Source organism: Gigantopelta aegis, chromosome 10 (genome assembly GCF_016097555.1).
Source record: "Gigantopelta aegis isolate Gae_Host chromosome 10, Gae_host_genome, whole genome shotgun sequence".
NCBI classification, from domain to species: domain Eukaryota; kingdom Metazoa; phylum Mollusca; class Gastropoda; order Neomphalida; family Peltospiridae; genus Gigantopelta; species Gigantopelta aegis.
Window position 1 is genome coordinate 64,883,481 of NC_054708.1, and position 23,780 is coordinate 64,907,260.

General features: G+C 35.8%; 1 protein-coding gene across 3 annotated transcripts in view; it reads right to left on the reverse strand.

The window, feature by feature from the left end:
- Nucleotides 1–23,780, reverse strand: part of LOC121384562 (ras-specific guanine nucleotide-releasing factor RalGPS2-like) — a 111,603-nt gene that overhangs the window by 62,497 nt on the left and 25,326 nt on the right. For 2 of the 3 annotated variants that reach the window (XM_041515017.1, XM_041515016.1), the window contains exons 2-3: nt 23,262–23,356; nt 6,811–6,940 (exon numbers count right to left, since the gene is read on the reverse strand). In XM_041515017.1, the coding sequence (XP_041370951.1) occupies nt 6,811–6,924 (114 nt within the window). In that variant the 5' untranslated portion in view covers nt 6,925–6,940; nt 23,262–23,356. Of the gene's footprint in view, nt 1–6,810; nt 6,941–16,817; nt 17,232–23,261; nt 23,357–23,780 lie in introns of those variants that run through there. The other variant, XM_041515019.1, reaches the window with a different exon arrangement.

Sequence of the window (23,780 nt, forward strand, 5' to 3'; positions counted from 1 at the left end):
TACAGTTAGTTATAAAAATTAACTTACATGTAGGATGAATTTGAATTACTAGGAATAAAAAGAAAGAAAGAAATGTTTTATTTAACGACGCACTCAACACATTTTATTTACGGTTATATGGCGTCAGACATATGGTTAAGGACCACACAGATTTTGAGAGGAAACCCGCTGTCGCCACTACATGGGCTACTCTTCCGATTAGCAGCAAGGGATCTTTTATTTGCGCTTCCCACAGGCAGGATAGCACAAACCATGGCCTTTGTTGAACCAGTTATGGAAGTGGTTTACACCTACCCATTGAGCCTTGCGGAGCACTCACTCAGGGTTTGGAGTCGGTATCTGGATTAAAAATCCCATGCCTCGACTGGGATCCGAACCCAGTACCTACCAGCCTGTAGACCGATGGTCTACCACGACACCACCGAGGCCGATCTACTAGGAATAAAGGACTCATTTGCTAAACATCAGCAATACTATAGATGATGAAGATCTGCTTAGTAAGAATGTCACAGCCTTTTTAGGGCATATTTTAAATTTTAAATTATTACCCAAGCAATCACCTGTAAAGGGGAAAATATTGAACATCAGTCAATACTATAGATGATGAAGCTCTGCTTAATAACAATGCCACAGACTTTTAGGGCATATTTTATGGCTAGAGGATATCAGATTTTGAAAAATCAAAAACTAAAATCTAAACAACATCCATACCTTCCCCACTACTCTGGAGTCTTACCATCCACACCAGCCTTTCACCTCACTTTAGAATCTATCAAACTTTACTACTCTGTCCCCATTTGACTTAAGCTGTGACCTTATTCTTTCATCAATTCATTGAGTTCAGTTTATCAACAGCTGTTGGAATAGACAGCACATGAATCTTTTCACCCAGGCTGTAATCATCGCCAACATCTGCCACAGATCCAACAAAACACACTATAGACAGTATTAATAAAACCGGTAGCTCGGGGAAACCTGTGTGAGCTGCTGAATGATGCTCATATATATTTTATTGCAGAATAAAACGTAACTCAGAATGACATTTATTGCATTAAATGTATAGATCTGACCCATACTGGAGTGGTTGATGCTAAACAGCCAGACCAAACGAAGTGGTTGTTTCAGTGCCTAAAAGTAAAAATTATTTGCTTTTATCCAATGCAGTAAAAGACACACTGATACATGGACCCATACATGTGCTGTTTATTTTTACTATGAATTGTAAGGATATCCTAACAGCAAATATATTATTTACATGCTCAGTGTGACTTGGTGAGTATGACATACTGTTTGGAGATGTTAAAACCATTTCATGAACAAAGGGACATTTTTGTTCAGCTTAAAAAAAATATAAAAAAATAATAATAATTTGTAAAGTAATGGATAATAAAATATTGATCATTTTATATTTAATTGATCCATTTAACATGTAATTTATATTAAATGTTTCAGGCTTAGTAAGTCAACAATTTTAACATAAATTTATAACCAACAATTGGCCTCGGTGGCATCTTGGTTAAACCATCGGACATAAGGCTGGTAGATACAGAGTTCACAGCCCAGTACCGGCTCCCACCCAGGTGAGTTTTAACGACTCAATGGGTGGGTGTAAGACCACTACACCCTCTTCTCTCTCACTAACGTTTAACAACTAACCTATTGTCCTGGACAGACAGCCCAGATAGCTGAAGTGTTTGCCCAGGACAGAATGCTTGAACCTTAATTGAATATAAGCACGAAAATAAGTTGAAATGAAATGAAAGAACCAACATACCTTGAGACATAAAAAGTACTGTAGCAGCTCCGCGGTATTAGCCTTGCCTTCATCATCCACAACTTGCTGCTTATTATGACAAGAGCTAACACTCAGCTGACAGTCCTGTCCTAACATCCTGAGCCTATACAATTCCCATACACTACCTACACACAAATTGTGTGTTAATTACTTAATACTCACAGATTATTAGAAGCAATCAAAGATCAAATTCTAAATAATGTTTTCCAAATAGCTTCCTTTACAGTTATATGCAGTACATACATGTATATGAAATTTCACCAAATTTAAGTAAATAAATTCAGACAAGTCCCAAGAATCCTTGATGTAAACTGAATAAATTAAAAATATTCTTTTGAGTTAGCTGTACCTTGATTTATCCTGGATTTACAAAATTAATTTTGTCACTTTTTAAAAAAAATCTTTAAACACGAAAGTCATAAAATACTGAATGCCCAGGTTTTGTTTTAAAAGATCACACACACAAAAATATGAATGTGCCCTACTGACGTCTATATTCAAATGTGGTTATGTGACCAGTCACTGTACATTTTATAACACACACTGACCAAATAAAATATTCCAATCACAGCACAAAAAGGTCTTATAATTTTATACTTGACATCATCACAACTACACTCATATTAACATATTTCTGACTGTAGCACCAATTTGGAATCAATGTGTAACAAGAAAGAAATACTTTAATCTTCTTTCGATGGGCGATAATCCACTACTCTGCATATATGTGTACACGGTCACATCGTAATTTGGGTCAGCCATTTTTATAAATAGGATCAATAATTTAAGTGTACATGCATGTATGATCTATTTTAGTAGTATAGTACATATTAACCAAATTTAATGTTTGCTATTTTAAAATAATGTCTAGAAACATTCATTCGCAAGTACTTGTAGATATAAATGTGCATGGTTATGTAATGTATTGCATTGCATTATTTACATGTATATATGCATGTATACTTGTGTACTCAAATACATGTACTTAAACCCATGAAAAGATCATTCTGAGAGAGAGAGAGAGAGAGAGAGAGAGAGAGAGAGAGAGAGAGAGAGAGAGAGAGAGAGAGAGAGAGAGAGAGAGAGAGAGAGAGAGAGAGAGAGAGAGAGAGAGAGAGAGAGAGAGAGAGGGAGGGAGGGAGGGGGGAGGGAGGGGAGAAAGGGGTAAAAGAGAATGATTGTGAATGAGAGATAAAAGACAGAGACAGACAGATTTTTTTTCTATATTTACATCAAATATAATAACTATACAAACTAACAGATTTCAATACAGAGTTCCATGACAATGCTAAGTAAAACCAACTCTTTTGTGTTCTGGGCTGAATAATACATGTACATGTAGTTTGTTTTTAAAATATGAATAATTTAATCTCCAAACAGTTGAAACTTCTTAACAGTTTCTACAGTACAGTATATGTGACAATCACTGGAACATTAACCGGATTACACAAGCCTGTAGTCAGCTCAGTAATAATGGGTTACTTGAGAACAAGGAATATGTGACCTTGGGTCACCGCACCTAGGCAGGTGGGTCATTGTGCAGTCAAGTATGTAATGCTGTAAAACAAACCGTTAGGTGACATCACCCTGTTACACTACTTCCTACCGTCACTGGCAAGGTACTGTTGTTGTTGTTTTTTAAACACTGAAGTCAATCATTGTCAGACTTATTATTTCTACCAAGTAAACAAAATGTGTGATAATTTTGTGTCTTGACAGTTATGAGAATTTTTTTTCTTTATTATATTTTTTTTCTTTCATGTTGCATTAAATGCAAGATAAGAGATAACCGTAATCACAATCAAACCAGCTCCAGATAACACAGAGCTCATCTCATCTGGGGCCTAATTCACTAAACTCTCGCAACTTTGTGATCTCGCAGTGCAAAGCTAAAAGACTTACAAAGAGGATGCTTTGTTGTCTAGCAGAGCCTAAGAGACCTTTGTGAATTAGGCCCCTGGTTTAAGACTGATGTGGTAGGTAATGGGTTCATGTCCCAGTATCTGCCGTAAACCAGAGCAAGTCAAGTATACTCAAACAGGTACCAAAACAAGCATTCTAATAGTTCTGCTAAATACATGCCCCACCCCCCCCCCCCCCCTCCCCCACCAGACCAAACAAATTTTCACATATCCAATATTCAAGGGCCATAACTATCTAAAAAAAAATGGACAAACACCCATGAAAGTAAAAGAAGACCCGTACCTCGACATGATAAAGCTATACAAAAAATTTCAGATCAATACCTTGAGGCATTGCGGACAAAAGTCAGGAAAGCTGTATGTGGGACAGATGCATCTAGATTTACGGATGGATGGATGGACAAACAGATGGATAGAGATAAATCTATAGTCATCTTTGGTTAGGGCAGAAGGGGACTAATAAACGGGGCTCATTATGCAGATGAGTTGAAAATGTTGGCAAATCTTATTAAAATTAATTTTAATTTAAAACGATAATAGAAAAATAATGGTAAGTTAGCAAAGACTGTGTTTAACGTGCATACCCACCCACACCCACGCAGTTTAATCAGTGCTTCTTAAGGGGTGTTCTCATTATGCAATGTTGCACTGACTTGTCACATGTGACTGAATCGTACTGTGTGAACACATCAATTGGAATGACATTAAGTCTTATACACATATGATTAAGTGTCACTATGACAAGTCGGTGTGACAAATCGCATAAGGAGAACGCCGCTTTACATACAATAATATTTATTAAGTATTTAAAAGTCTGTGGTTACTGTAACATTTGGTGTAGAGAAATGAGAAAACCCCCCACCTGTTTCCACACAAAGATATGCATGATAGACATACAGTAATAGGGTCTTTTAAAATGCATAGATCTTCACACACACAGGAAGTACACACCAGTACACTATGGCCTATGATATATACTAGCAGAGTAACTTGAACATCTGACATTTAGTAACCATGGTGATAGTGCTTCAACATACAACAACAAAAACACCCACCTAAACCCAAAACAAAAACAAACTGAAAACGATTTTGTCAAACAGGTGCAAATAATCAGATACTTTTACGGTGAATGACCTGTCAGAGGAAATAAGATGGAAATAAACAAAAACTACTGTACATCTGCACCTGTAATTGCAATAGATGTCAACATGTTGCCACTTGACCAAGAACTGAACATTACTGAGCTTCAAATATTAATAGTCAAGACTTCTGGGGGCGGAACTGAGCTCAGTCAGTAGAGCTCTCGCCTGAGGTGCTTGTGTCGTAGGATCACCTCAGTATACACATTCTGTGATTGGTGGGGGTTTCCCATCCCAACCAGTGCACCACACGACTCATATATTAAAAGCTGTGGTGTGTGCTGTTCTGTCTGTGGGAAAGTGCATATAAACGATCCCTTGCTACTAATATAATGGAAAAATGTAGTGGGTTTCCTCTCTAATAGTACATGTATACAGTTATGTTTATTATGTATTTAAAAGTATGTGATTACTGTAACATTTGGTCTAGAGAATGAGAAAACCCCCAGCCTGTTTCCACCAGAGAGAAATGCATGATAGGCACTAGGTCTGTGTGGGGGAAGTGGGTTTCCTCTCTAATATTATATGTAAAAAAATTACCAATGTTTGACATCCAACAGCCGATGAATAATAAATCAGTGTGCTAGATAGTGGTGTCGCTAAATAAAACAAACAACCGAAATCAGATGGTGTTGTTAAGTAGTACTGTTCTGCATAAGTGGTAATAGACTGTGGGTTATCTGCAATTACCATATCACACAGCACCATTCAGTGCTAACAGGCTCACAACACGTGCCACAAATAACAGTAATCGTCAGCTATTATACACCAGCACACAGCACCGAAATAAAATACCACAGACACAGCTTGGCACTGGCACAAGAACTTTCAGTTCCACACAGATTTTCACTTACTGATAGAAACAAGAGTCAGCAAAAAGCATCTGTTACATGTACCCAGTATAATAATTTATATTCCATAAAAACTATTAGTAATATCAAATAAAACACACATATTTTGATGTGGCTTACCACTCAGCCAGGGCTCTACATTAATGCTTGCCCTGGACAAGTGGTCAGGCTCCGTATTCATAAACGTACTTAAGTCAATGTATGATACCTAAATACATACTTAAAGTACATAGATAAGTATCATACATTGACTTATGTATGTTTATGAATACGGAGATTGGGGCCTAATTCACAAAGGTCTCTTAGGCTCTGCTAGACAACAAAGCATCCTCATTGCAAGTCTTTTAGCATTTACTACAAGATCGCAAAGTTTGAAGAGTTTAGTGAATTAGGCCCCTGGAATGTAGGATAAGTAAATTGTTCTATCAATTTGATAATTCAACTGAAAATCACAATAACTGACAAAATGTATGCAGAAAAATATGAACAGGACAAGCACTGGTAACTTCGAGAGGAACAAGTGGTTGCTGAGAGTTAATGTAGAGGTCTGTCAGTATTTCCTTTCTGCCACTAGATCTAAAACAAATATCTAATACTTATCCTAATGGGTCAGAGTCGAGAATGTTTACTGTTTTTCGTTTAATGACACCACTAGTGTCTACTGGATGTGAAAGTCTTTGAGGAAACTTGATACATTTTCTATTACTAGCAAGAGATTTATTATGTATGCATTTTTCTACAGACAGGATAGCACATACCATGGCCTCGGTCTGGGCTAGTGACTATTTGGTCTGAGCTAGTGGAAATTATCAACTGTAATACTATAATACATAGGACACTAGCCAAAGCTTCTGTGATGACTAGTGACTTTCTCAAACATTTGCCGAACACTGTCTTTGATACACCAGTTGTAGGATACTAGTTGGAGTGGGGAAAAAAACCCAGAGAACTGGTCCAGTGAGGTGGTTCGATCCTATGATGGAAGCACCTCAGACAAATGATCTAGATACTGACAGAGTTAGTTCCCGTTCTCCACCAACCTTCCAAGTCAAGAAACCCCCCCCTAAAAAACAGATAACAGATAAAATTAATGAACTACTCACATCACAATATGGGGTCTGCTGGCTGGAGATGCATTCATTGCTGCTGTCACTATCCATCTTGCCTTTCGTACTTCCCGATTCATTCCCAATCAGGATGCGGTGAGGTACACTCATTTTGCAGACGTCACACCTAAAACAAAAAAGCAGTAACAGAGTTCAAATGCAGAAAAGGAATGGAATATTTGTATATCGACACCATGATCCTGTTGCACAGTTATCTTAGTGCTAAGAGCACATGATGGGCATAAAGTATAGTTATGCAATTAATTGATCTTAGGCAAGGTTAGCTCTGCAACTCGCCAAATTCACCAATTGTGAATTTTAAAAACAATTGACAAATTTTATTTTAATTTGGCGAAAAAATTACATTTAATAATTGATATTTTGTTACAAAATAACTGTTTCTGCAATTTTTGAAGTTTTATAGATAATTTGGCAAAATTGTTCGTGGAAAGATCGAGGCCCAGGACTACATGTATTTCAGGGTTTCTCCCAGAGGGTACAAAGTTTAAAATTATGTACACCAAAATCTTAGAAAGATTAAAGTAAGAGAGCAGCTGTTTAAAAAATTTCAAAGTTCAAAAGATCTCAAACCAATAACCACCTAGGAGTGCTTATGATTGTTTTGTTTTTATTACGTACGCTCAAATTATTTTATGGCAGAAAGCCTGGCTAGCTCACAGTGAGAAGAAAATTTAGCTAAATTATCTATGAAACTTAAAAAAAAGGCTGAAATCCACAGATATTTTCAAACAAAATATCAATCATTACATGATTATTTATTTTTTCTAAATTCAAATAAACTTCACCAACATTTTAAAAATTAACAAGTAGTGAATTTGGCAAGCAGTATACATAGCTCTGCTATCTGGAATCTTACTCAAGATTATTTTGACATTTGATTTGGACAGAGAGGAAACCCACTGCTACCAAAGATGCTACACCTACCAAAAGGTAAGGTATTACTCATATGCATTTCCCCTATAGGCAGGATAGAACCAGAAACATGTTGTACACGTGTATATATTACTAGCCTCAGTGGATAAAGCATGGAGCTATAGGGCTCGTGAATGCTGGGTTCATCTCTCAGTATTGGCTCGAACCCAGAATGATGTGGGATCGATTCCCAATGGTGGGTCAATTGGGCTATTTCTCATTCCAGCCAGCGCTCCACAACTTGTGTAACATAGGCTGTTATATGTGATTTATCTGAGGGATTGTGCACATAAAAGATTCCTTGCTGGTAACAAAAAAGAGTAGCCCATGGTTATCACAGTAGAAGGTTTCTTCTACATTATCTGTTTGGTTCTTAGCCATATGTTCTACAAATATGTTGATATCGTGATTAAATAAAAAAAACTAATTTCTTTCTCACCTAGAGTGTACACATACATGTATACATGTACACAATTCAATGGAGAGAGATGTATACATATTCGAGAAACCTGTCTGCACAGTAATGAATTAGTTTTACATGAATATTGGATTAACCTGCTGTCAACAGGGGATATTCCTTTATTCAATTTGAAAACCTTATTTTTTTCAGGATACAGCTTGGCTAACAACTCTTGCACTTCACTGAACCAACACACAAATTGCATTACCCAAACAAGAGGAAAATGAACTGTCACTGGCAGGTCCCTTGATGTGTAAAAAAAACAAACAACACTTTGTGATCACAGAATAACAGGCATTCAAGTCACACATCCAGGAACCATATAATTTAATGGTACCGACATTCTTGCAGGAAAATGGAGAGACAGAAATTAGGTTCTAACATGAAAGGTTTCCAATAGGAGAGAGCTATTTGACAGAAGAAAGAAAGAAATAAATGAATCACAAGAAATGCACACACATGTATTGAAAATGAACAGCTTTTGAAGGTTTCTTTTTATTAGTTTTTGTTCTGAAGAAAAAGGTTCCTTTAACTAAAATATGAAGAATAAGGTTTAGTTCTGTTTCAAAAAGTATCACATGGTCCATCCTGAGATATGATTGGAAACTTCACTCGATGAGATATAAATCATATTTGAGATATAAATCATATTTGACAAAAAACCATGAAATATCATCTATTTATTACAAAAATTATCACATGGTCCAGGAAGGTGGGTTAAAATAAAACAATTATTTACAATATCTACCATTCACAGAAGATATTACCATAATTATATGCTATTAATTTATGACACAAATTAAAAATGTATGGTTGAAAACATATATATATTTTTTTAAATAGTAGTCTAAGGTTTTGAAATTGATTTTGGTGCCTATCTACATGTACCTCTCACTATATGATCATATCTTGAATAGCCAAATGGTTCTAATATAAAACAAACTTCCACCAACACTGAGAAATGTTTTTAAAAGTGGATTTATGTGTTTAAAAATAAAATTATCAATAATGTTCCATGGCTGTTAATGGTGGTACGTCCATATATGTACCATTATAATAGAATGCATTTCAGTTTAAAATTGTAATTGTATGCTCTATAGTTCTAATGTACTGGTTGGAGTATTATATACCTGTACATGCATAACAAGTTAAAATAAAAAATGAAAATTCAACAATTTATTTTAAAACAATAAATAATAATAATGAGTCAGCGACACCTAGAATAATTGGTACTTACAGTAGTTGTGTGATTTCAGTAATCATTCAAATTTATATTTATATTTCACAAAATGTCAGAAGAAATACCAGTATTATATAAACAAATGACATGGCTGAACAGCTCACAAATACATATGAAGTAATGTAGCGTAAGTATTTTATTTTTAGCACCAGACACCTACACATACAAACACAATCAAGTGTGTGTCTACCTGACTGAGCTAGCCTACCTGTTAGTTGTCTGCGCACTTTGTTCTGCCACACACTATAGAACACAATTAATACACAGCTGGGTTCGAACAGCACCAACTGCACATGTGTTGTTGTTTACATGAAGCAAACAGGTTGAGTGCTAACACAGAATTCTCTCTACATGTACCTGTATACCAACCACCTGGAATTGTTTCCGTGTTCTCAACAGAAGCTGCTAATGATTGTCCGTAAATACCCACTCAAGTAATGCTATACTGCAGTATATACACATCTAGATAAGAGTTATTAAGTGCTGAAGGTACTAGTATATGCTTGAATGCACTACAAACAGTGGTGGTGTTTAATTTGTACAGCTGAGATGGACACTAACAGCAGGCATGCAGCCCCAACTGCTCCTATTGTTGTCTTGGTTAATTAGAAGAGGTAAACACAACAATAACACAGTTTAGAGACAGATACAGATCTGAGGGTTTTTATTGATTGGACAGGTGAAAAGACAAAAAGATAAAAGGTAAAGCCACAGTAAATAACTAATGCCTGCAAATACATGTAAGCTGTATAATATTCTATTCTAACAGGGCTTTTAGATTATGGTAGCCCCACTCCCATGGCTAGTGATATTTAATGCTGGGCTAGTAAATATCTACTATTGTCATGCCCAATGGCTAGTGAAAAAGAGTTGTCAAATGCTGTATTTAAGTCTATTTTGTTAATATAAATGTCCTGACCCAACTCCCATCACCTAATCTTAGTGTTTTTTAAGGTCCATCTCCCTCTTTAGGTGACATTATTACTATTGGTAAAATTGTATTAACTTAAAGTAAAGTAGGGCTAATGAATTTTTAATTGTGGCTAGTAAATTAAAAAAATCACTGATCCCATGGCTAGTGAATTTTATAAAAATTCTATAAGCCCTGATTCTAATTATTAATATTACTCCTGCAAATTTTATCAAATGCATACATGTACAAAGTACATTTTCAGTTTTAAAAAGAACATAAAGCAAAATCACTTTTCTTTGTGGTATAGTCTAATTTCTGTGTAATTTGTTAATTTAAGAACATACTGAAAATATATTGTGGTTTGTAGCAAAGCAACAAAAATGTAAACCCACGAAAATAAAGAATTTAACAGTAGTAATGAAAGACCGCTCATTCCCATTAACAACTTCAATAATTAAGTAAATTCTTAAAACCAATTAGGCAAATGAGTTATAAAAATAACTGTATGGCCTCTGGATTTCAATGCCAAACTTACATACTCCATAACACATCTATAAGTTAAAAAAACTAGAGTAACAAGAAATTTACTAGTAATTATTTTACCACTGGCGTACCTGGCTGACTATAGCACTATATATAATCTATAGGCTGAGTAAAGACTGCTATCTGTCTGTCAGTGATACACAATACACAACACTACACGCCATGTAATCCACACAGAAAACAAACTTCACCACGAGTCAAGGCGTACAGGTGTTTTAAGTGTGTGTGTTTCGGAGCTAGCCAGGTGAACAGGGCACACTTCTAGATCTCTGTGCTATTCTCACACCTGAGACTGGGAATTCCTATCAGTCATCTGACAAAGTTAATTATAGACAGTTAATAAGCCATAAATGTGTTCGCCAGATGACACTAATCGCTGGCATTCAGTGAAACAGTTAATAAACTAAAGGATTTTAATTCACTTGATATACAGGATTTCCGTACCATCCGTCTTCTATTGATCCCAAGTTTTCAAATCTTTTTACAATTCTCTGGATCTGTTTAATGTTCAACTGCCCTATGTCTGGATGATTCCTTTTCATCGTTTTAACCACTGTTTTTAGTGATTTACTTTGGTAGTACAATTTAACAACTTCACAACACTGGTCTTTGGACAGTACCATTTTGAAAACAATGATGATATCTTGACTCAACTGACTTCCCATATTTTTATGTTGATAAAACTTTCCATCTGTCTACTTCATGATGGTGCACAAATAGTTTTAATACCTTAAAACATTGACGAAGCTATAACAGTTTCTTATAAAGACCAATATTATGAAATACCATGTATATATAGATACATGAAAGTCATTCTAATTTAAGCATTAAACAAATTAAGTTTCTTCCAAAAACATATATTACTCATGAGTAAACTTCAGTAAAATAAAATATGTATTGTTGTAGTTTCAAAATTTAGGGAAATCACAAACCACAAAACATGTCTACTTACATGTACATAAAGTAAGATATTTATTTATGTTTTAAAAGGTTAAGCAGTACACTTTTGTCAATTATTCTTTTATGACATGTACATATGCCCATCCTAGGAATTTGGAACAAAATGTGCTGAGCCATGAATAAAAAATATGTAATGAAAGCAACATTTTAATTTGTTCCATCACAGATATTTATACATGTGCATATAGATAATTTTATGTGCATACAGGTAGCTACTGGCATATATATTCTGTACCATGTAGGATGAACAATAAAACTTTTAGAATACAGGTGTCAGCTATACATATAGCCATCTTCCACTTAATGATCAGTGCTTCAAAATAAAGCCATTGTCTGATGTGTGGTAACAATACTGGGGGCCACTGTCAATGCAATTTGAAAGTAGGAGGGTGACTGTCAGTTGGATGACCTGGGTGAAGGTCATTTAATGGCCCAAAGGGTCCAGATATGTTGGTAGAGAGGGGTTTGGGGTTTTTCCCCTGAAAACATTTGGAATTTCAGGTGAACACAATAACAGGGAAATATGAGATGGGGGTTATGGTCTCCAAGGCCCCTGATGTAAGGATCATCCTCTTATAGCACCATCACTTACTGGCCATACATCATGCCATGATAACTGTGATGGCACTGTATTCCAATTCCATGTCACATGTCGTAAGGGCCTTCACCCTGATAATCAGACTGACAGTGAACCCTGCCACTTTCAAGCTACACTGACAATGCCCCCCACCCCCTCCATTTTCAAATACACTCCAAACATAATCTCCAAACAGCCATTTCAGAGACAAATGGTGACATTGAATATAGCTATATGTAAATGGCTCTCAAATATTCCTTTTAAAACAGTTTAATTAGAATAAATATACTTTTAATTATTATTATTATAATTTTTTTTAAAATTATTATATAAACGGTCTAAAGTTTTTTTAAATGGGTGTGACTAGATAAATGACCGGCTACATGTCACTAGACGGTCTCACTAAGTTCTGTCACTTAAACATGTCACTAGACCGGCTACATGTCACTAGACCGGTGACACGCCTGGCTACTAATAGACCAGCTACATGTCACTAGACCAACATGTCACTAGACCGGTGACACGCCTGGCCTAATGAAACAAGGAAAAAGAGAGAGATTGACATGAGGGTTCTGTTTACAGTGGAGACAGCTGGTACCACTGGTCGGTGGAGATCTATCTGCATGAACCTGGCACATATGTGTACGAACTGACACCCACTGTAACTCGGGATGACAACTCTCCCTGATACATGGACCACCGATAGTGATATATATACCTGCACTAGAAACTGGGTCAAACTCACATTCCTTTGAAAGATTCTAGGTCAACATCCACACAAATACATGGCAATAATAATTAAAATAAATAAATAAATAAATAAATAATAAATGAATAAATGAATAAATGAATAAATAAAGGTAAACATCATTATAAGATTAATATTTTTGACAAAAAAGAAGAAAAAAGAAGGAAAGAAAGAAAAGAAGGAAAAGAAAGAAAAAGAATAACAGAAGAACTCCAAGTCCTGCATACAATGTTTACTTATGAACATGCCCACCCTCATTTTACAGGCCATCTGTCAGTGTCACGTCACTGTGTTGACAGCATCCTTAGAAAAAAAAACCCAACCACTTTTATAAATGATGGTTTATAGAACCTGTATGTACAACTAGGCCAGACTGAAAGGATTGATTGGACTGGTAGCCCAGGTTCAACTCAGAACAAAATCATTAACAAATGTTTATGGGTAATATGGGATGGTTAGTGCACACCCACACCTACTTATGCTAGGCTAAGACTTCTATGACAGTTCAGTTGCTAGTCTGAGCAATCCCTTAAAACTTGATTCTTGTCATATAACCCATAAGTTGTTAATCAGAGTGCACACGTCGTAAGTCGGGAGTTGGGAAAATCACAATGCCACCGTCAAGTTGGCCAACTTTCTGCTGGCAGTTGGTAGTCTGAGCCTAGCATTACACATACTGGTGTATATATACATGTATGTCCACACATGCACCCAAGCAGACACACAACACATGAATGCATTGTTTGTATTGATTTACACATACAAATACAAAGAGCAATATTCTGCAATCATGTCTTACACAAAGTAAATACAATGATTTTTGTATTGGTATAAACATAAAAGAAGCATGTACTAGTGATGTTCCGATGGTCAATGGCCAATGTGTATAATCGATTATAAAAATCTATAATCGATTGTGTGCAAAAATGTATACTAATTAATATATTGGTCAACAGTTGTTTCTTTTTTTAAAATTATTATCATTATTAAAAAAAAAAAAATGTTTTTTTTGGGGGGGGGGGGGGGGAGGCACCAGACTTCCTTAACAAGAGTAATATGTACAGGATTTAGCTCAGTAGGTTGAAGTGCTTGTGTTGCAGGATCGAACCACCTCAGTGGATCCATTCAGCTGATTGGTTTTTTCCTCCCATTCTAACCAGTGCACCACAGCAGTCAATATAATTTTCATGTCTTAATCAAGATAATGACATGACTGTTATGCACTGTTATCCTTATGCTAGTGGTAAATTAATTGGTCAAATAGTTTGCACAAACAATTTGCTTGAAATGAACTCATTACTCAAAATAATACTATATCAAAGCCGTATTAATATTTCCAGCCTTGAGTCAGAATAACTGTCTGTGTAATTTTATTAATTGTATTACCAGTACCATATTATTGCCAAGTAAATATTAGATTTATAATTTACTAATGTCAATTGTCTGAGCAAATGAATTAAACAGACACTAGTTTACAAATCAATGTCAGTTATGACGACAAAATGAAGACATATTTTGTGTCATTAGTAAATTAAGTTATAATCTACAGTTTTGTTGGACAATGTTTGACAGGATTTGAGGAGCTAGTTTCCATTTACCACTTATGGGTACATCTCATTGTACTCGTGTCGGTTTATGTCGGCTCCTATCTCCACCCAAGAGAGGAAAGGTTTTGTTTTGACATTTGTTGTGTTAATGAATTTTTAATCTCCCGTAGGATTAAGACCAAAATATTTTTTAAAATCGCATATTTTTTTATGAAATAATTTGGCGCATAATTTGGAAGAGTTCATTGAAAATGAATGAAGCTAATATACAACTTCCACTTAAGCAGTTATATGTAGACCTCCCACTGCACTAAATCATGGATCATTCTGTGACTGATTATCACAATTCTTTTATGTAAGGGGGTTCTGTGAGGGTTTTGTCATGGGTTTTTTTTTTTACCCACAAGCAAAACAACTGGCCAACATACAGCTAAATACCAGACCTGTCAACCCTCCCGGATTCCGCGGGAGTCTCCCGGTATTTGATCAAATCTCCTTTCTCCTGTGCGGGAGACAGTTTCTCCTGTTAAATGACATTTTTGTAAGCATAAAAAAAAAATCGATCCTCTTTTGTCAAAATAACATAAGGGAAGTAACTCTACCTTTTTTTTCTCATTCGGAAAATGTCGACTACTTTTGTTTTCTGAGAATGTAACAGGCCGAATTGTCCCGACTGTTTAACCTTTGCCGAAGTGAGATTTGTGGGATAGCCTATTTATATTGTTAAAAAAGCACATGGAGTTTATAAAATGATGTGTTATTATAATGTTTGTTGTCATCGTAATGGCTACGAAGCGTGTTGCCGCTAATTCAACAGGCTGTGTATTGACATTCAGTGTTGCATAAACAAAAACAAAAAAAAACTATCCAATTTAGTTCTAATAACACCTCTGAATTGTAAAATGTCTTCCCACTGGATTACATAATGCAACTATGACGAATCTGAACTGCCAGACTCCCGAGTTGACAGCGATACACACGATCGTGACGATGCATGTTAAAATCACACGTCACAGCAAGACAACGAAAAGACCAACTAGCTGTATAAACATACTTGTGTCAGTTAATTTTGTATGTTTGTGCAGTAAAATGTTGGTTATAAGGGTACTCTTCAAGAAATTATTTTTGTACAATTAAAAAATGTTGTGTTTGACATTGACATAAAGTTACGCACGGAAATGGGTATAATTCCGGTATATTTCACACGATGTCCGTAATGAGGTTTTACTTATGATTAATCAATTTAATGAAAATACAATGTTTATTGCATCATTATAATGATTTTAAATAAGTACCACGCCACCGTTCCTCATTATAGTAAAAACTGAATATTAATTTATAAGATTTATATAAATTTGTCTTTGGTACTTACACTAACCACAAATGATAATGTAACGCAACCTGTAAGGCTGTAAGTGTAATACCGTAAATGTACTAAATAAAATTTTTATTTCTTGTTCATGTTCTTAACATTTTTGGATAAAATAATATTATTTTTTAAAATATGTATTAAATCATAATAATATTTAAACTTTAAAAAAAAAACAATGTTTTAAATTTTTTTTTTTTTTTTTTTTTAATGCCAAGATCTAAGGTTAAGAAGTATATATGACATTATATAGTATTCATATAACTTATTGTAATACATTTTTTTTTAAATCTTGCGATTTTGGGTTAAATTGTGTGAATTTAAAAAATCTCCTGCTTTTTGACAAAATCTCCTGCTTTTTCAACACACACCTCCTGCTTTCTCTTGACTAAAGGTTGACAGGTCTGAAATACTGCTAAATATTTAATACTGGATGAAAGGAAACTCCACCTAAACATAATTCACAGCAGCTTACAACACTGCAGGAGTTACATGTATGTATTTGAATAACTGCATAATTAAATAGATTTTTTGTTCGTGTACAATAATAATGTTTGGTTCTCAGCAACTGAATACTTAATTAATTATAAAACTGTTACAACCATGAAGGCATCAAATACGAGTCATATCTTGGATAACAAAAGTGTGAATTAAATGTATACCATATTACCAATCTTTACATAAAACAAAGATACCTAAAATCCATAAACATACCTCTATAACTGGATAAGCAATCATGGTGATACATGCAGCTCGAAATTTCCACAATGTTGCATTTAAAGAAGAAGACAACCAAAACCAAAATCAGTGCAATATAGGTGGAGCGATGTACATGCAATGACAGCACATCTTCCAGCCACTATCATAAGTCCTGCCAGCCACTATTTACCAGGACATTTAACAGGAAGTGTTCCGAGTACCCAACCTGACAGTCACAATTATCATCATGCACCGAACAGGAACCGGGCTGTACACTAGTAGATCATCTATCTATGGAGCCATAGATATCCAGCCAACTCCTACACACAAGTCTGGCCAACACAGCCGACTGCAGCAAACACTAGCACGATGACAGACTACACAGTCATTGTATCATTGCAGACTGCTTTCTGTGTCATGCAGGCAGTGTGGCGCCCGATCAGCACAGGCCTGGCAATAGTCCGTCCGTGAGCTTATGATCAGTAGGAGTGTTCCAGAGTGGACGATGGTGCTGTCATTGATTTTTTGAAGAATATTTCCCAATCTTCCTGCAGTTGGTATAAGCTGCTACATAATCATTTAACGATAAACAGACTGTGTCACCATAATCATAATCTTGTGTTTGCTAATGGATTTAGTGTATAATAAATGCACTGGCAATGCATTGATCAGGGTATATATAAATATATACTTCAGAATATTGAAGATGAGTCATTTTTAAAATTTAATTACTGATCAGGTTACAGCAAAAACAATAAAGACTTACAAGTTCATTATGATACAGTTTGCTTTTGTAAAATGACATTACTCAGGGCTTCAAGATTATGGTAGCCTCACTCCCGTGGCTAGTGATATTCAATGTTGGGCTAGTAAATAACTACGCTTTCCAGTCGATTCGTCCACTGGACAATTCATCCACTCACCTCGGACAATTCGTCCACTTGATGACTGCATTTTTTCAAACATATTAATAGTTATTTCTTTGACATTGTAATCGTTTCTTAACATTATTTTGTGTATACTATAACCAAAAAAGTAAAATAGAGTTAGAATTCAACATTACTATCCAGTTTTTATTAACTGTTTGTATTCATTATCATACGTACGATTCGTCCACGGACGATTCGTCCACTCGCTCGTACACAATGTGGTAAATAGGTAATGCAAGCCTCCGCGTCGGAAGACTTTATTACCCCCCCCCCCCACCCGTCATGTTCTCCTTCAATGGCGTAAATTCTATCCACTGTACCCTCCCTCGTCACGTTATGCCTAATAACCTCGAAAAAACCAAAAAACGTGTCGTCTTCAATTCCAATTTAATTAAATGTACATTAAAAAAACAATTCAACAAACCATAGTTTGACACCCAATAGCCGATGTATTTTCGTGCTGGGGTGTCGTTAAACATTCATTCATTCATTCATTCATTCATTCATTCATTCATTCATTCATTCATTCCGTCCATACAGGTAGTTAGAGGTGCAGCTTTGAAATAAGGCCTGTTGTTTTAGACGCTACTGGATCCAACTTGGTGAAACAAGCTTAAGCAGTAATGAGCCTGCACTGCTAATTACTTCACGATATCACAATAGAGTACACCAGTACACTTATTGGTAAAGCAAACAGAAACCAAACAAGTTGAAAGGGAAAACATCCTACGACACTCACTCAGCGCATTATCTCACATGTCACGATGTGGTAAATAGGTGATTCAAGCCTCCGCGTCGGAAGACTTTATTACCCCCCTCAGACACACACACACACACACACACACACACACACACCATGTCATGTTCTCCTTCAATGGCGTAAATCACATGTTATCCCCATATGCCTAATAACCTCGAAATAAAATAAAAACGTGTTGTCTTCAATTCCAATTTAATTAAATGTACATTAAAAAAAAATTCAACAAAACATCAAATGTCATTCAAATATCCATTCAAATATATAAATTCAAAAAAATGGGGTAATAATGGACGAAATAAAAACCCAGTGGACGAATCGTCCGGTACTGATTTTTTGTAGTGGACGAATCGTCTCGAGTTCCTCAGTGGACGAATTTTCAGTGGACGAATCGTCCGTGGACGAACTGTCCAGTGGACGAATTGACTGCATCCCATAACTACTATTGCCATGCCGGATGGCTAGTGAAAAACATTTGTCAAATATTGCAATTAAGTCTATTTTGTAAATACGAATATCCTGCCAGCCACTCCAAACCCCCAGTGTTAGTGTTTTTAAGCTCTATCTCCCTCTTTAGATGACATCTCATTATTACTAAAGTAAGGGTAGTGAATTTTTAATCACGACTAGTAAAAAAATTTAAATCACTGATCCCATGGCTAGTGGATTTTATAAAAATTCTACAAGCCCTGCATTACTAGCGAAAATTGATTGATTAATCATCAAAAGCCATTTAGAGTATGACATTCAAAGAACAGAGGGTCAACTGTCGCCCAGTTCCAGAGCAAATCTTCACATTTGTCTAGGATAAGTGTATGTATTGCCGTAATTTATTCTACACTAGTAGAATTTCGAGATCCATGACCCCAAAGATATACATAAAATCTCATCAGATATACATTTTCAGGTTAAAGAAATGTATTAGATATATACAGAATATGACATACATGTAACCGAGAGAGGGGTTATGGGTGTCTCATAGCTTCTCTTTATTAAAAGTCTCAAAACAACCTTTAAAAGGTTTGCTATCCTAATTGTTTTTCACTGTCGGTATATATGTAACTTGAAATTAAATTTCTCACCCAAAAACTAAACAACCCCCCACGCCACCCCCCCCCCCATTATTGCATTTAGATTATTTGGTACAAAGGAAATTGAGACTGCATAATTAAGAGATCAATTAATGTCCTATAGTACATGGCAGGAACTTACTGTAACTTGATCAATGATATTGGAAACAAGAATTAACGGTCGCGTACATGATTTGCATTAAGAGACAGATTGAGAGAGGCAAGATATACAGGATTATTTGCAACATTATGCGGGAACACACACACAAGCTTAGAGATTAGTGCAATATACAAGCTGTCTACCGATCACCTTGTTATACATGGTCTTTATTTACACTGCTATTTTCACTCTAGTACTGCACCAGGTGACTGATGGGAGAGTGCATGAGATTTAGGCCACGAACACATTCTCATCTTTTTTTCTTCTTTTTTTGTTTTCTTTCTTTTTTTTTTTTCTTTTTTTTTTTTCTTTCTTTCTTTCTTTTTTTCTTTCTTTTTCTTTTTTTCCTTTTTTTTACATCTACACCCACTTCCACATATGTTTTCCACTGTGCATCAAATTTAATTGTATTGTAATCAGTTGGTGTTAACAGCTGTGTCTGCTTACCTACATTTATATCTGTCAAGTCATGCAATTGAATTTGGTGGATGACAGACAACTTAAGTGTAACTGGGTGTGGATGAAAAAGAAAGATAAAATCTGATTACTACCTCAGTGGTAAGAGTACTAGTGTTATTTTCACTAGTACTATACTACTTAGTCTAGGTAACTGATGGTGAAAGAGTAAGATTTCAGTGTTTCTAGAATTTTTATAAAATCCACTAGCCATGGGATCAGTGATTTTAAAAATTTACTAGCCACGATTAAAAATTCACTAGCCCTACATTACTTTAAGTTAATAAATTTTTATTAAATAATATTAACAACTGGATATATTACCTGAAGAGGGAGATAGAGCTTTAAAACACTAACATCGGGAATGGGGAGTGGGGGTGGGAGCAGGATATTCATATTTACAAAATAGACTTAACTGCATCATTTTTGAAAAAAAAACCCCAAAAAACATTCACTAGCCATTGGGCATGGCAATAGTAGTTATTTACTAGCCCAACATTGAATATCACTAGCGATGGGAGTGGGGCTACCATAATCTAGAAGCCCTGTGATTTACATGTATCTCAGTGGTAAGAATACTAGCGTTATTTTCACTAGCACTACACTAGGTGACTGATGGGAGAGTAAGATTTAGAGCTCAGTAAAAAAATATACTTTTGCTAGTGATATTTAGAAGAAAAAAACTATGCATTTACTATGTTTGATGGACAAAATCTAATTATAGTCATGAATGTATTTCTGTGGTGATGTCAGAGACACCCCCAAATAGTTTCATTAGTCAACTGTGGTACAAATTTAAGATGTGCACAAATTGTTTACCATGACATATGGTTGGTATATCCCTGGTGAAAGAGTAGTAGTTCACTAGGCTAGGTGCCTGACATAAGAGTAAGATTTATATGGAGCTCAGTGGAACTATGATTGTTTCAGATACAATGGGCTGTATATAGGATCGGCTGCAGGACTGGTTGTATTCAGTGGACCTAGTGAGTTATTTTGTAATCCAACAGGCATGTGGTAGGAAACTGTATAGGGAAGTTTTTACGATGGTCATGTTATGCTCCGCTGGAAAATACATTTAGAAAAAGTAAATTTGTTTGGAATGGGGGTGGGATGTTGGTGGATGGGGAATGTTGTTTTGACCCCGAAACCAACTCCTAAGCATATCTGTCTGTCCAAGCAATACTCTGATACATCAATGATCATGGTATATGCTGTCTTGACTTTGCTGCTAACAAGAAGGTGTATAGCATATTAGCAGGTTTCTCACCTACATGCATTTTCATTTAATACTCTTACGTCAATGTTATTACAACTAGCAGATGGCTGACACCTAGCAGTACCAGCTGCTCATTAAACAAGATGGTAATGTGGCAGTACAGACACTGGTTAAACAAACATTCTAACCTACGCTGGGTTAACCGTGTCAGTTTTAACCTTGATACTGCTGCAGTGCTTTAGGTACATATGGTACATTAAACACTGATCAGCCAGCCTACACAACGCCTGAATCTACTTGGCCTACACAAGTCCTGAATCTACTTGGCCTACACAACTCCATGAATCTACTTGGCCTATACAACTCTAAATCTACTTGGCCTACACAACTCCATGAATCTACTTGGCCTACACAACTCCTGAATCTACTTGGCCTACACAACTCCTGAATCTACTTGGCCTACACAACTCCATGAATCTACTTGGCCTACACAACTCCATGAATCTACTTGGCCTACACAACTCTCAATCAACTTGGCCTACACAACTCCATGAATCTACTTGGCCTACACAACTCCATGAATCTACTTGGCCTACACAACTCTCAATCAACTTGGCCTACACAACTCCATGAATCTACTTGGCCTATACAACTCTAAATCTACTTGGCCTACACAACTCCATGAATCTACTTGGCCTACACAACTCCTGAATCTACATGGCCTACACAACTCCATGAATCTACTTGGCCTACACAACTCCATAAATCTACTTGGCCTATATAACTCTCTGAATCTCCTCGGCCAACACAACTATCAATCAACTTGGCCTATACAACTCTCTGAATCTCCTCGGCCAACACAACTATCAATCTACTTGGCCTACACAACTCTCTGAATCTCCTCGGCCTACACAACTCCTAAATCTACTTGGCCTACACAAGTAGCTTACTGCACTCCAGATCACAATATTAAATTTAAAATCAAAATAGAATTGTTCTAGATTATGAAACCAGAGTTTAAATTTTATATCATTTGTCTCCACACCACCACAAACCCACTTGCCACCAAACAAAAAGGAGAAATATCCACAAAAAAGAACCAATTAAATAAAAATAAAAATATTGCCAGCTATTAGCATTGTTTTGTTTCTGTCCAATTTCTACTATAACGTTTTGTTTTACTTTTTAATAGTTACATATATTTGTTCAGCAGAACGTTGATAATGACATGCTTTTAGACTTTAAAAGCAACACTGGATAGTCTCTAACATACATGCATATTAATGTATAATTATGTCTAAATTAACACGGAGCAGGCTGTAAATGCCGCCCAGAATGCACAATATGCTATCTGATAATCAACTTCACAGGCAGCTTTTACTTCCCATCTTATTTTTAACAGTATTTCAAACATATCAAGAATGACTTTAAGAAGAGATAAAAGTAAATATTAATATTGCTTTTATCCATATTTGTCTCAAATCTTCCACAGATGTTAAAAAAGTGACATGAACACTGTAAGTCTCCTGTAATGTTCAGACTAATGTTTAGAACTGCTTCTATCTTGAAACCTCTCAAGCTAAGATTGGTTCCCATGAGCAATGCAATCCATAAAATGAATTGCAAACCGTGCTTATTTATTCTCACTCACTCTCTCCGTCTCTGTCCGTCTCTGTCTGTCTCTGTCTCTCTCTCTCACACACACACATACACCCAACACTACACCCACCCAACACTACATGTACACAGAGGTATCTACATGTACACAGAGGTATGATTAAAAAACAGTTTATAGTAGGTGAACGTACATGTATACAGTATATAATTAAAATAATAAATTAATATCAATATACAAAGAACAGCCATACCTCACATATACAAAGGAACCAGATGGGCGCCTGAGTTTGGTCACATGTCGAAACTTGGATGGCGGTCCATGAAAAGAACTGTGTCTTTTTACTTTCTGCAAAATAAATAATAAATATCCATATAAACAACAGTAAGCTATAAGAAAGTAAAATTACGAAAATATAATCCAAACAGATCTGAATGTCTAAATATAGGCCTGTTTATGGCTGTGTGTATATGGAGGTTCTTGTTCGCTCGTATCTAGCAGGCATCAAATACGAAACTAACAGTTTTAATAGAGATAATCAAAGACAGTAAGCTACATGAACTACTAGAAACTAATTCAAAGCAGATTGGGGCTCTATATTTACAGTAAAACCTCGCTAAACCGAACACCCTTGGGACCAAGAAAAAAGAAGAAGTTTGTTTTATTTAACGACGCCACTAGAGCACACTGATTTTTGATTTTATCATCGGCTATTGGATGTCAAACATATGGTCATTCTGACACTGTTTTTTAGAGGAAACCCACTGTCACC